The sequence below is a fragment of the Oncorhynchus tshawytscha genome, linkage group LG12 (assembly GCF_018296145.1).
Source record: "Oncorhynchus tshawytscha isolate Ot180627B linkage group LG12, Otsh_v2.0, whole genome shotgun sequence".
Classification (NCBI taxonomy): Eukaryota; Metazoa; Chordata; class Actinopteri; order Salmoniformes; family Salmonidae; genus Oncorhynchus; species Oncorhynchus tshawytscha.
In genome coordinates this window covers 27,173,439-27,187,041 of record NC_056440.1, presented here as the reverse complement: position 1 = coordinate 27,187,041, position 13,603 = coordinate 27,173,439, and the positions used below count along the sequence as shown (strand labels likewise).

The following is a 13,603-nucleotide window of genomic DNA, read 5'->3' as shown; positions in this document are numbered from 1 at the left end:
TTTAAACCTTTATTTCATCAGGGAGTCATACTGAGACCAAGGTCTCTTTTTTTATACAGATGATCCATGAATTACATAAATTACAGAAAATACACACATCAAAATATAAATACAACACGCAGAAAGTAAAACACGGTCATAAATGTCTGTCTTAAAAATATGTTGTTCTGCCCTTGAATAAGGCAGATAACACACTGTTCCCTGGTAGGCTGTCATTGTAAATAAGAATTTGTTCTTAACTGACTTGCCTTGTTAAATAAAGGTTAAATGAGATTAAAAATGTAAAAAAAAAATAAAAAAAACATTAATCAGTAATAAGGTCCTGATTTACCTAACTCAGTAGAGATCAAAGGAATTTCCAGAGTTTGCAATCCTTGAGACCAGGTGTGGTAACTCCTATGTCTAAAGATTAGTAATGATGTTAGGTACAGTAGGACTTTTTTGTAAAAGGGCTTAATAAATGAAAACATAGCAATATATCAACATACATGACATCAAAGAAGGCCAACCAACTATATGGTAGAGAATGCAGTGATTTGTACAAAAATTGTCGCCCGTAATAAAGCACAGTGCGCCATGATAAACTGCATTTAACGGTTTTAATCAAGTGGCAGCTGTGTTCATATAGATGATGTCGACAAAGTCTAGGACAGATAGGAACATCGACTGAAGAGGGGCAGGACCTATTTCTATAAAATAAGCCCATTTTCATTCTCAGCTTCTTAACTAACTCATCCATGTGCTTTTTAAAAGACAGCTTTTTATCTAACAGATGCCCAGATATTTATAAGCATGGACACGATCAATATGGACACCATCCAAAGTACATATGCTTTAATCATTGGACTTGTTTCTATGCGCTCTAGAGAACAACATCATCACGGATATAACCTGTTTTAGCATGGACATTGCCATTGAAGTGTTCCACCATTTTGAAGTAGTCAACTGTGTGGGGATTCCTATTAGTTGGCAACAATCAGCTATAGATGACGAAGAACATATAATCTCAGAAAAAAAAGAAACGTCCTCTCACTGTCAACTGCATTTATTTTCAGCAAACTTAACATGTGTAAATATTTGTATGAACATAACAAGATTCAACAACTGAGACATAAACTGAACAAGTTCCATGGACATGTGACTAACAGAAATTGAATAATGTGTCCCTGAACAAAGGGGAGGGGGGGGGTAAAAATTAAAAGTAACAGTCAGTATCTGGTGTGGCCAACAGCTGCATTAAGTACTGCAGTGTATCTCCTCCTCATGGACTGCACCAGATTTGCCAGTTCTTGCTGAGAGATGTTACCCCACATCCACCAAGGCACCTGCAAGTTCCCAGACATTTCTGGGGGGAATGGCCCTAGCCCTCACCCTCCAATCCAACAGGTCTCAGACGTGCTCAATGGGATCTTTGCTGGCCATGGCAGAACACTGACATTCCTGTCTCCAGGAAATCACGCACAGAACGAGCAGTATGGCTGGTGGCATTGTCATGCCAGGATGAGCCTGCAGGAAGGGTACCACATGAGAGAGGAGGATGGCTTCCCTGTAAAGCACAGTGTTGAGATTGCCTGTAATGACAACAAGCTCAGTCCGATGATGCTGTGACACACCGCCCCAGACCATGACGGACCCTCCACCTCCAAATCGATCCCGCTCCAGAGTGCAGGCCTCGGTGTAATGTTCATTCCTTCGACGATAAACGCGAATCCGACCCATCCCCCCTGGTGAGACAAAACCGTGACTCGTCAGTGAAGAGCACTTTTTGCCACTCCTGCCTGGTCCAGCGACGGTGGGTTTGTGCCCATAGATGACATTGTTGCCTGTGATGTCTGGTGAGGACCTGCCTTACAACAGGCCTACAAGCCCTCAGTCCAGCCTCTCTCAGCCTATTGAGGACAGTCTGAGCACTGATGGAGGGATTGTGCATTCCTGGTGTAACTCGGGCAGTTGTTGTTGCCATCATGTACCTGTCCCGCAGGTGTGATGTTCGGATGTACCGATCCTGTGCAGGTGTTGTTACACGTGGTCTACCACTGCGAGGACGATCAGCTGTCCGTCCTGTCTCCCTGTAGCGCTGTCTTAGGTGTCTCACAGTACGGACATTGCAATTTATTGTCCTCGGGTCACATCTGCAGTCCTCATGCCTTCTTGCAGCATGCCTAAGGTACGTTCACGCAGATGAGCAGGGACCCTCGGCATCTTTCTTTTGGTGTTTTTCAGAGTCCGTAGAAAGGCCTCTTTAGTGTCCTAAGTTTTCATAACTGTGACCTTAATTGCCTACCGTCTGTAAGCTGTTAGTGTCTTAACGACCGTTCCACAGGAGCAAGTTCATTAATTGTTTATGGTTCATTGAACAAGCATGAGAAACAGTGTTTAAACCCTTTACAATGAAGATCTGTGAAGTTATTTGGATTTTTACGAAAAAGTGACATTTCTTTTTTTTGCTGAGTTTAGTACTTTAAAATGGAGATCATCACCTGCAAAACACCAGTCTCAACGTCAACAGTGAAGAGGCGAGTCCGGGATGCTGGTTTTCTAGGCAGAGTTGCAAAGAAAAAGCCATATCTCAGACTTGCCAATAAAAATAAAAGATTAAGATGGGCAAAAGAACACGGATACTGGACAGAGGAACAGAGGAACTGCCTACAAGGCCAGCATCATGGAGTTGCCGCTTCATTGTTGACGTTGAGACTGGTGTTTTGCGGGTACTATTTAATGCAGCTGCCAGTTGATGACTTGTGAGGCATCTGTTTCTCAAACTAGACTCTCTAATGTACTTGTCCTCTTGCTCAGTTGTGCACTGGGGCCTCCCACTCCTCTTTCTATTCTGGTTAGAGCCAGTTTGCACTGTTCTGTGACGGGAGTATTACACAGCGTTGTACGAGATCTTCAGTTTCTTGGCAGTTTCTCGCATGAGTGATGAGTTTCAGAAGAAAGGTAATTGATTCTGGCCATTTTAAGCCTGTAATCAAACCCACAAATGCCGATGCTCCAGATACTCAACTAGTCTAAAGAAGGCCAGTTTTTTTGCTTCTTTAATCAGCACAACAGTTTTCAGCTGTGCTTACATAATTGCAAAAGGGTTTTCTAATGGTCAATTAGCCTTATTAAATTATTAACTTGGATTAGCTAACACAGTGTGCCAATGGAACACAGGAGTAATGGTTGCTGATAATGGGCCTCTGTACGTTTCCTGCAACAATAGTCATTTACAACATTAACAATGTCTACACTGTATTTCTGATCAATTTTGATGTTATTTTAATGGACAAAAAAATGTGCTTTTCTTTCAAAAACAAGGACATTTCTAAGTGACCCCAAACGTTTGAATGGAAGTGTATGTGTATATAAAATACAGTACCAGTCAAAAGTTTGGACACACCTACTCATTCAAAGGTTTTTCTTTATTTTTTACAATTTTCTTCATCGTAGAATAATAGTGATGACATCACAACTATGTAATAACACATGGAATCATGTAGTAAACAAAAAAGTGTTAAACAAATAAAAAATATTTTATATATGAGATTCTTCAAAGTAGCCACCTTTTGCCTTGATGACAGCTTTGCACACTTGGCATTCTCTCAACCAGCTTCATGAGGAATGCTTTTCCAACAGTCTTGAAGGTGTTCCCAAATATGCTGAGCACTTGTTGGCTGCTTTTCCTTCACTCTGCGGTCTAACTCATCCCAAACCATCTCAATTGGTTTAAGGTCGGGTGATTGTGGAGGCCAGGTCATCTGATGCAGCTCTCCATCCCTCTCCTTCTTGGTCAAATAGCCCTTACACAGCCTGGAGATGTGTTTTGGGTCATTGTTCTGTTGAAAAAAAATAGCCACATTAAGCGCAAACTTGTGGTAGCCATGCTGTTTAAGTGTGCCTTGACTTCTAAATAAATCACTGACAGTCTCACCAGCAAAGCACCCCCACAACATCACACCTCCTCCATGCTTCACAGTGGGAACCACACATACAGAGAACATCCGTTCACCTACTCTGCGTCTCAGAAAGACACGGCGGTTGGAGCCAAAAATCTTACATTTGGACTCATCAGACCAAAGGACAGATTTCCACCAGTCTAATGTCCATTGCTTGTGTTTCTTGGCCCAAGCAAGTCTCTTCTTATTGGTGTACTTTAGTAGTGGTTTCTTTGCAGCAATTTGACCATGAAGGCCTGATTCACGCAGTCTCCTCTGAACAGTTAATGTTGGGAGGTGTCTGTTACTTGAACTCTGTGAAGAATTTATTTGGGCTGCAATCTGAGGTGCAGTTAACTCCAATGAATTTATCCTCTGCAGCAGGTAACTCTGCATCTTCCTTTCCTGTGTCAGTCCTCATGAGAGCCAGTTTCATCATAGAGCTTGATGGTTTTTGCAACTGCATTTGAAGAAACATGAAAGTTTCTGGATTGACTGACCTTCATGTCTTAAAGTAATGATGGACTGTAATTTTTCTTTGCTGATTCGAGCTGTTCTTGCCATAATATGGACTTGGTCATTTGCCAAATAGAGCTATCTTCTGTATACCACCCCTACCTAGTCACAACACAACTTATTGGCTCAAACGCATTAGGAAGGATAGAAATTCCACAAATGAACATTTAACAAGGCACAACTGTTAATTGAAATGCATTCCAGGTGACTACCTCGTGAAGCTGGTTGAGAGAATGCCAAGAGTGTACAAAGCTGTCATCAAGGCAAAAGGTGGCTATTTTGAAGAATCTGAAGTATAGTATATGATTCCATGTGATATTTCACAGTTTTGGTGTTTTTATACTATTTTCAACATTGGAGAAAAATGTAAAATAAATTAAAACCCTTGAATGAGTAGGTGTGTCCAAACTTTTGACTGGAGATTATTTCATTTTCAAATAACCAAAAGGGAGAGGTTGTGATCTGAAGAAAGGGAAAAAGGCCATTCTTTAACATGAGGTAAGAAATTCTTACTAATCTGCTAGAGAACCAGTTCAGATTTAAGTATAACTTTTGTATGACTAAGCCTTTAGTGAGCGATTTAATGCTTTAATATTTAATCATTTCTGCCCTCCGAATTCATATTCATTTTTAAATAGGCCCATTTAATTTTGTGTTGCTTGCCGTTCCAAATACAATTTAATATTTTTTGCTGCTCATATAATGACGTAAAATAAGATGCTAGGTGTAAGCAAGGCTATAAGTATATAGGTAAACTTGGATAGGACTAATATGTTAAATCAGGGTGATTTTTCAACAAATAGACAGATATTTTCCTTTCCATGGTTGCAAGAGCTTATCTCTTTTAGTTAACTTTCTATTAAAATGTATTGTAGTGAGATAATTTCTTTTGGGATATGAATATTGAGTATGTTCACTTCACCATCATACCATTTTATTTGAAAAACTACACAGGAATGTAAAAGTTGTATTTTTTTTAATGATCTAGTTGTAACGGTTTTCCTCCTCTTCTGAGGAGGAGTAGGAAGGATCGGACCAATATGCAGCATAGTACGTGTCCATGTTAATATTTATTTAAACTGAACACAAAACAAAATAACAAGAGCATGACCGAAAACTAAACAGTTCTGTCTGGTGCAGAGACAGAAAACAATCACCCACACTCAAAATGGGAAAACAGGCTACCTAAGTATGGCTCTCAATCAGAGACAACGATAGACAGCTGCCTCTGATTGAGAACCATACCAGGCCAAACACATAGAAATACAAAAACATAGAACACATAGAACGCCCAAAAAGGAACTAAAGTCAGGACGTGACACTAGTACGTAACATAGTACACTTATCAGAATTTTGTTGTAATCCAGAAAGGTTTGAATAGTTGTCTAGATCATCTATGAGGATGTGGAGGGACATTTGCCTCAATGCTGTCATATCCGTGGCTTATTGCTAGTGTGGCTTTCAGTTAGTTACTTTTGGCAACCTACCCTGTGAGAGGGAATATCATCATATATTTCATCAAATCTGACTAACCCAGTGCACTGCTTGCTATGAATTCTATTGGAGGGTGTTTGCATGTTTATGTAAAAATACACACCCCTGACTCTCACACAAAACCTATACACATTCCCATACAGTGCAATCGGAAAAGTATTCTGACCCCTTCACCTTTTCCACATTTTGTTACATTACAGCCTTATTCTAAAATGTATTAAATACAAATTTCCTCAATCTACACACAATATCCCACAATGACAAAGTGAAAACAGGTTTTTAGAAATGTTTGCAAATGTTTAAAAAATATTTACCTAAGTATTCAGACCCTTTGCTATGTGAATCAAAATTGAGCTCAGGTGCATCCTGTTTCCATTGATCAACCTTGAGATGTTTCTACAACTTGGAGCCCACCTATCGTAAATTAAATTGATTGGACATGATTTGTAAAAAGCACACACCTGTCTATATAAAGGTCCTATAGTTGACAGTGCATGTCAGAGCAAAAAAACAAGCCATGAGCACCAAGGCAGGATTGTGTCGAGGCACAGATCTGGGAAAGGGTACCAAAACATTTCTGCAGCATTGAAGGTCCCCAAGAACACAGTGGCCTCTTAAATGGAAGACATTTGGAACCACCAAGACTTTTCCTAGAGCTGGCCACCCGGCCAAACGAAGCAATCGGGGGAGAAGGTCCTTGGTCAGGGAGATGGCCAAGAACCCGATGGTCACTCTGACGGAGCTCCAGAGTTCCTCTGTGGAGATGGGAGAACCTTCCAGAAGAACAACCATCTCTCCTTTATTCCACCAATCAGGCCTTTATGGTAGAGTGGCGAGACAGAAGCCACTCTCAGTAAAAGGCACATGACCACCCACTTGGAGTTTGCCAAAAAGGCACCTAAAGGACTCTGACCATGAAAACCAAGATTGAACACTTTGGCCTGAATGCCAATCGTCACATCTGGAGGAAACCAGGCACCGCTCATCACCTGGCCAATACCATCCCTACGGTGAAGCATGATGGTGGCAGCATCATGCTGTGGGGATGTTTTTCAGTGGCAGGGACTGGGAGACTAGTCAGGATCGAGGGAAAGGTGAATGGAGAAAAGTACAGAGAGATCCTTGATGAAAACCTGCTGCAGAGCGCTCAGGACCTCAGACTGGGGCTAAGGTTCATCTTCCAACAGGACAATGACCATAAGCACACAGCCAAGACAACGCATGAGTGGCTTCGGGACAAGTCTCTGAATGTCCTTGAGTGGCCCAGCCAGAGTCTGGACTTGAACCCGATTTGAACATCTCTGGAGACCTGAAAATAGCTGTGCAAAGACGCTCCCCATCAACCTGACAGAGCTTGAGAGGATCTGCAGAGAAGAATGGAAGAAACTCCCCAAATACAGATGTGCCAAGCATGTAGCGTCATACATACCCAGGAAGACTAGAGGCTGTAATTGCTGCCAAAGGTGCTTCAACAAAGTACTGAGTAAAAGGAGTCTGAATAATTATGAAAATTTGATATTTCAAAAACCTGTTTTTGCTTTGTCATTGAGGTATTGTGTGTAGATTGATGGGGAGAAAAAAAATCAATTTAATCAATTTTAGAATAAGGCTGTAACATAACAAAATGTGGAAAAAGTGAAGAGGTCTGAATACTTCCAAATGCACTGTACACTATATATACACCTAAACAAACACACACACACTTCTGCAGTCATCATATGCTGCTGCTACTCTGTTCTTTATTTTACTCTTTATCATCTATCCTGATGCCTAGTCACTTTACCCTGCCTTCATTTGCATATCTACCTGAAATACTGTACCTCATACCCCTGCACATTGATCTGGTACTGGTATTCCCTGTCTGTATATTGCTCCATTCTTGTGTATTTTACTCCTCGAGTTACCATTTTTTACTATAATTTTTTTTTTTACTCTGCATCTTTGGGAAGGGCTAGTAAGCAAGCATTTCACAGTAAAGTCTACACCCATTGAATTTGACGCATATGACAAATAAGAATGTGATTTGATTTATCCCAGGCCAGATTCACATTTCAAGCCTAAATCAAAAATGAAAATTTCCAAAAGGTAACAAAAATATCAAAATATAGTCAACTTGATAATTTACATTCTTACCAACCATGAAAGAAACCTGCTAAACATGTTCGAATTTACCACCTGAAAATTACTTACTTACTGGCTGTTTACTAGCTCAATAACAATATGTTCATCCATTATCTTTCAGCAGGAGCAAGAAAATGTAAGCCATTACAGTCATGGTCAAGGTGGGTAGCCCACGTCAAGAACTAGGGCATGTCAGTATGTCTACTATTGCTCTCTTTCTCAGATTCATTGGTTTAGAGAGAAGCACTTCTCCATGCCTGTCGGATCTGTTTCCATGGAGTCCCGAGAATGGAGGCAGCGATGAAGAAAAACACCAAGATGAGGCCCTTGGCCAGAGACAGGGAGTACGACTCACCTGGAGATAGAGGGGTGGAGGGAAAGAGTTCATCCTACTGTAATCATCCATTTAGCATATTTAATTAGTCACATTTTGGGACAGCAGAGTCTCACCTGTATAATACCTGGTGAGGGGGAAGGCAAGCTGGGGCCAGCACACATCGTTCCTGTCGCAGTCATACTCAGTAAAGTTAATCTGAAACCTGAAGGACACCAGGGCAGAACCACATCAGAGTTTTATTCACTGCACTTACCAACTGTTCAACATAGTCAGGAAACCTTATACTGAGGCTATATTTACATTCTCAGGCCTTTAGCCTTTCAGACTCACCTGGTTTTGGGTGGTCCTGTGTTGATGGAGATATCAGTGAAGGTGATGGAGGAGGTGACAGGGAAAGTCTGAATCCCAGTTGGCTCCAGACAGGGGTCACCCCCTCCACACTCAAACTTCCAAGTGGACACATGGTCACTGTGGAGAGGCAACACTCACATCAGACACAGTGCAGTAAACAAGGAGGACTTTATTCAATCACACATCCAATCAATGCATTGTAATGGGCCCGTCCTGAGTATGAACAGAAGGTCAGCACAGACAGAAAGGAAAGATGTTTGTGATGGCAATGGACAGTGTTGAAGGCTGTTACCACATACCTGACTTCCACTGCTTGTATCTCCCGCTGAGGCAACCCCCCCACCACCTCTGTTACAATGCTCCTAACGTGGATGTGCCGGTGGGAGGGAATCCCAGAACATATTCCAATACCACCACCCACAGGCTGGTTGGAGTTCAGTTCTACAACTGTTGGTTATTCAGTGTGTTGGATACAGAAGTGGAATTGAAGCAAGCAACAAAGCCAAAATAATGAATTAATAGGGTGAATATTTTGGCTAATATTTAGATGAATTTAACAGTTAAAGTTTGAAAGGTTTCTACTCACAGCTAATGTTCAACCAGTCAGTCAGGTTCAGAACATCTGGGTCTCCATTCCTCGCTATGTGTGTTGCTGTGCTCAGTGCCCTCTGAAGAGAGGCCACATTCTGACTAGCAGAGAGAAAAAAGAAAAAAAAGGAGGTCAAACATTTTACAGGAGACATGGATCCTTTCCATTTGCAGGCATGCAGCTGTAATTTGATCAACTCCAGAAATGCTATTTATTTGTGTGTGTGTGTGTTTCAAGTTTCTAAGTTGTATTGTCACATGCACAGGATACAGTATGTGTAAAACAGTACGGGACACACTCTTTTTACACGACTTCGATACAAAGATTTTCGTAGCAGGTTAGGAGAGCATTTTCGCTAACCCTAACCCTTTTCTTAACCTTAACCTCAGTCTCCTAACCTGCTACGAAAAAGTCGGTGTCGAAGTGGCGTGAAAATATTTTTTTTGTGTATCCAGTGACTCACCTAAGCAGGCTACATTGGGTCAGGTTCTGTAGGCTCACAGGTAACAGACATCCTGCAGTTGAGTTCTCCCCAAATAGTACTATTCTCCCCTCAGAGGCACACAGTCCACTGCTTACTGAAAACAGAAATAGAAAAACATGAATACACATACACTAACAGGCCACAAGCCATCCAACAGATGTAACTGCTGGTTCTCACAATAGTCTAATCGAAGTGCCTAAGCTAAAATATGTAATATATTTTTGATGTGTAGAGTTAAATAATTGAGACCTTTCAAAGCCGTTGATTTTTCAGTGCACTATCCATGGTACAAAGACGACCGTTACCTGGCTTCCAAAGATTGACTGGGGTCCTCTGTATGACTGTTCTATTCCCCAAGGTGTCCACAATCCCACCAATCACAGGCCTGCCCACCTGGTAACCTGAGAGATTACACAAGGCTTTGTCTGTAAATCAGTGAAACTAGTCTCATCTTTTTATGTTGCACATTAAGATCCCCATTATGAAACGCTTAGAAAAAGTGTATTAGGTTGCACAAACCTGGGTTCCCCGAGTTGGGCTGAGCCAAAGCATCTCCATTCAGAAACACAACTGAATAGCTGGCTGTCAAACCCACTGTGAGAAACACATAAAAGCAGAACAATTCTCTGTTAATTATTAACAAACACAACGTCGTTGATACGGATAATTAATGATACTACAAATACCCAGTAATGCCCAGCATGTAAAAACTAAACAAAAGAGGCCCTTACCACTAGCAGAAAGGACATTCCCAAGTATGCGGGTTAGTGTGATATTTGTGAGACCATTCCCTTTCCAGAAGAATTTGTAATTTAAGGCCAAGGTCACATTTTCACACAGCAGTCTGCCATTTTCAGCCACAGGACTCGCGACAAAGGGCCTCAGATCAACAGCCATTTTATCCGTGACATCCACTGTGACCACACCTGAAATGTTTCCCCAATGACCACACAAAGCAAATCAAATCAATCAGAAAAAGTTGAAAAAGTAAGTAATTGTTCTGATCATAGAGAGAGACAGTACCCCCTTGGCCATCCCTGACTTGCACCCTCAGCTCAGTTGGTGTCGTCTGTAAGGGGGGTCCAGTTGGGCAGGAAAGGAGACGGGTCACACACTGCGCTTGGAAGTTTTTCAAAAATGCCACAGGGGCATTATCTACACACTGGCCAACCAGGGAGTTCTGAGGAATTAAGACATAAATTAGACACATCAGATGGCATAGAAGACAAAACACTTTGCTTTGAGCCACAGAGACTTCTGACTGTACATTTACAAACACACAGTTTAAACACACACAGAGAGAGAGAGAGAGAGAGAGAGAGAGAGAGAGAGAGAGAGAGAGAGATATTCAGGCACACAAGCCTAACCTGAGGAATGGTGAAATACTGATCACTTATGGTAAAAATGGGATCCCCCTGCTGGTAGATATGGGTGGGCAGTGGAGCTGACAGCACTGGCCTTTGGAAAGATGGCCTGGGCTTTGGTGTGCTGGAGCACGTATAGAAGAAGGCACAACACATATTAGGTCGATGCAGTAAAGGAGATATAGCAAACACAAAACCTCTATCAATTAAGATTGAAGTCTACGTTTATCAAGACAAAAATGTCTTAAGGAAATAGACGGCGCCTCACATTGTGTCCCCTTCATAAAAGAGTCCAAGGAAGGGATTGTTTTCAGGCAGGGAGATGACACAGAGAAATGGAAACCAATCAGGGGCATTTTCAGCAGACTGTGCAATGCACAGGTAATCAGGAACTGGAGAAACTTCCCCTCCAAAGGCCCCCGAAAGACACTGGCCCTGAAACAGCTTCAGGGCTTCAGGGGAACAGTCCTGGGGGAGACACATGACAGAAACACCATTACCTGATGGACAGACAAACAGAATCAAAATGTCTACTCTAGCCACAGAGCAAGCAGATTAGTATGTGTAAAGATGGATGTAAATACCTTGTCACAGCAGCATCGCACATCACAGGCTCCCACAGTGAGGTCGCAGGAACAGGAGCCCAGGGGCCGGTACACTTGGTTGGGAATGACTGTTTTGTTGTCTGACAAAAATAAAAAAAGCACTATTAAAAAAGGGGGACAACCAGACAAACAAAATATCTCTTGGATTGATTAAAGATACCTACTTTAAAAAGAGCCAGACTTACCAGACACAGGTTCAGTGGGAAACACCTGGGCATAGATCCTAGCCTGGATTAGCAGTGAAGTCTGAGATGTGTTCCCCAGACAGGCAGACACACGTAGAGTCTCCAGCACACACAGTGGCTCAGGACAGCAGTCTGTGTCATTATTATTACCACACAGGAGCAGGCTGCGGTTCAGACTCAGCTGCACTCGCACTGTAGTCTGACACACAGGGAAAGAGAGAGGTTGCAGGGAGACAGCGATTAAGTGGCAAGAGTAATTTCCATGAAGAAAGTTCTGAATGGTGTCAATCATCTGGTGTCTTTGTGTGCAGACAAGACTATTTGGTTGCTAACAAAATATTTTATGTCAACTTAAACCATGAAAAAGCTGCCCACTTGTGTGGTATGTGGTGCTGCTAAAAGGCCAGGTAGAGGTAGCAGTCATTTTTGGCAGCAGTGGTCAGGGGGGACTCTGTCGTGCTAAAAAACAGCTCCTGATGAGAGCAGTATGTCACACACTTACCTTGCCCACCAACTCCTGTGTGAGAACCCACTGTGTCAGATCTTCTGAGCATGATGGGGGTGGAAGGCGACCTGTCAAAATGAATCCACAAAATGCATGTCATTGCTTACAAAACCCATGCCATGGACAATGACAAGTGCTCACTGACAACACCATGCAAGTAGCTTATTTACCTGGGGGATTGGAGCGCGATAGAGAGCTCAGGGTCAGGGATATGCCAGATGTGTTTCCAAGCAAGAAAGCAGACAATCTAGGTCCAGATGTGACGAGATACGACGGCTGAAAAACTAGAAAAGGGATTGCTGCTTGATGTTAGCCAGGTAACGTTAGCTAGCTACAGTTAGCTAGCCTTAGGGCCACACATCATGTTAGTTAATTAATTGATGGAAAAAGTATGAGAGTTGAATGACTTACCGACATTGCTCTTTGCATCCGTAATCAAAACAATCAGAATAATGTATACACATCGACATAGAACACGTGCAGAAAGTATATTAGCCATCGCTGAAAATATGGGTTCACCAGGGAGTCGCCATTTTTACGAAGTGTTGTAGAGATGTCTAGCTATGGCAACGACATATCAACCAATCACAGCTTATACGATGACTTGTTCTCTCGTGCGCCATAGAGGCCATGCTACTGTTCAGACAGTCAACAGCGACGCTTGTGGAGCCGAGTGTGTACTATAAAAACAGACAAATAATCATGCAACTGTTAAAGAACGCTAACTTCTTGAAACCAACATGGAACATTATATATAATCTCTGCATGGCCTCGAATTAATTTGCAACACAACATGAAAACAAAAGCATAACGTTGCAAAGATGATCTGTTGAGCCAATGTATAATCCTATACACTAGATGGCGGCAATTCATCAGCTCCAATAGTAGAGTTAAAATGACAAGGAAAAACACGAGGAAGGAAGCAAAAGCCTTAGGAATTAGCAAACAATGGAGCCTGTTGGATCAGTCGAAGATCAAATGAAAGCTGTACTAGACTGTCTGATCACTGAGGATAAAATACCCACAGATGCCAGCACTACTTTGAAGCTCTTCATAAACAACCTTGACGAGTGCTCAAGGTAAATCTGGTTGGAAAGTGCCTAATGTGAATAAAAAATATAAAAAATAAGTG

The 13,603-nt window shown here is 42.0% G+C and overlaps 1 protein-coding gene across 2 annotated transcripts; it reads right to left on the bottom strand.

The window, feature by feature from the left end:
- Positions 1-7,936: 7,936 nt before the first annotated feature.
- Positions 7,937-13,043, bottom strand: tctn2 (tectonic family member 2). 2 transcript variants are annotated; one of them, XM_024417619.2, is made up of 17 exons: positions 12,883-13,043; positions 12,642-12,770; positions 12,469-12,539; positions 11,967-12,165; positions 11,761-11,861; positions 11,445-11,644; positions 11,180-11,300; positions 10,836-10,992; positions 10,544-10,738; positions 10,332-10,406; positions 10,118-10,213; positions 9,792-9,906; positions 9,326-9,429; positions 9,039-9,186; positions 8,719-8,856; positions 8,502-8,590; positions 7,937-8,406 (listed from the first exon to the last, which is right to left on the bottom strand). In XM_024417619.2, the coding sequence occupies exons 1-17, from the start codon at positions 12,968-12,970 to the stop codon at positions 8,285-8,287; spliced, it is 2,148 nt and encodes a 715-aa protein (XP_024273387.1). In that variant the 5' UTR covers positions 12,971-13,043; the 3' UTR covers positions 7,937-8,284. The 2 variants fall into 2 exon arrangements, with proteins under 2 accessions (XP_024273387.1, XP_024273388.1); XM_024417620.2 differs by having other exon boundaries at positions 12,642-12,755.
- Positions 13,044-13,603: the final 560 nt, after the last annotated feature.

What these genes read in the sequence shown, in the direction of transcription:
- tctn2 (XM_024417619.2), bottom strand. Translation starts at nt 12,970, where the DNA reads ATGGCTAATATACTTTCTGCACGTGTTCTATGTCGATGTGTATACATT. An exon ending in ATCGCGCTCCAATCCCCCAG is followed by an intron (nt 12,540 to 12,641) that starts GTAAATAAGCTA and finishes TCATTTTGACAG; the next exon opens with GTCGCCTTCCACCCCCATCA. An exon ending in TTTTATGAAGGGGACACAAT is followed by an intron (nt 11,301 to 11,444) that starts GTGAGGCGCCGT and finishes TACGTGCTCCAG; the next exon opens with CACACCAAAGCCCAGGCCAT.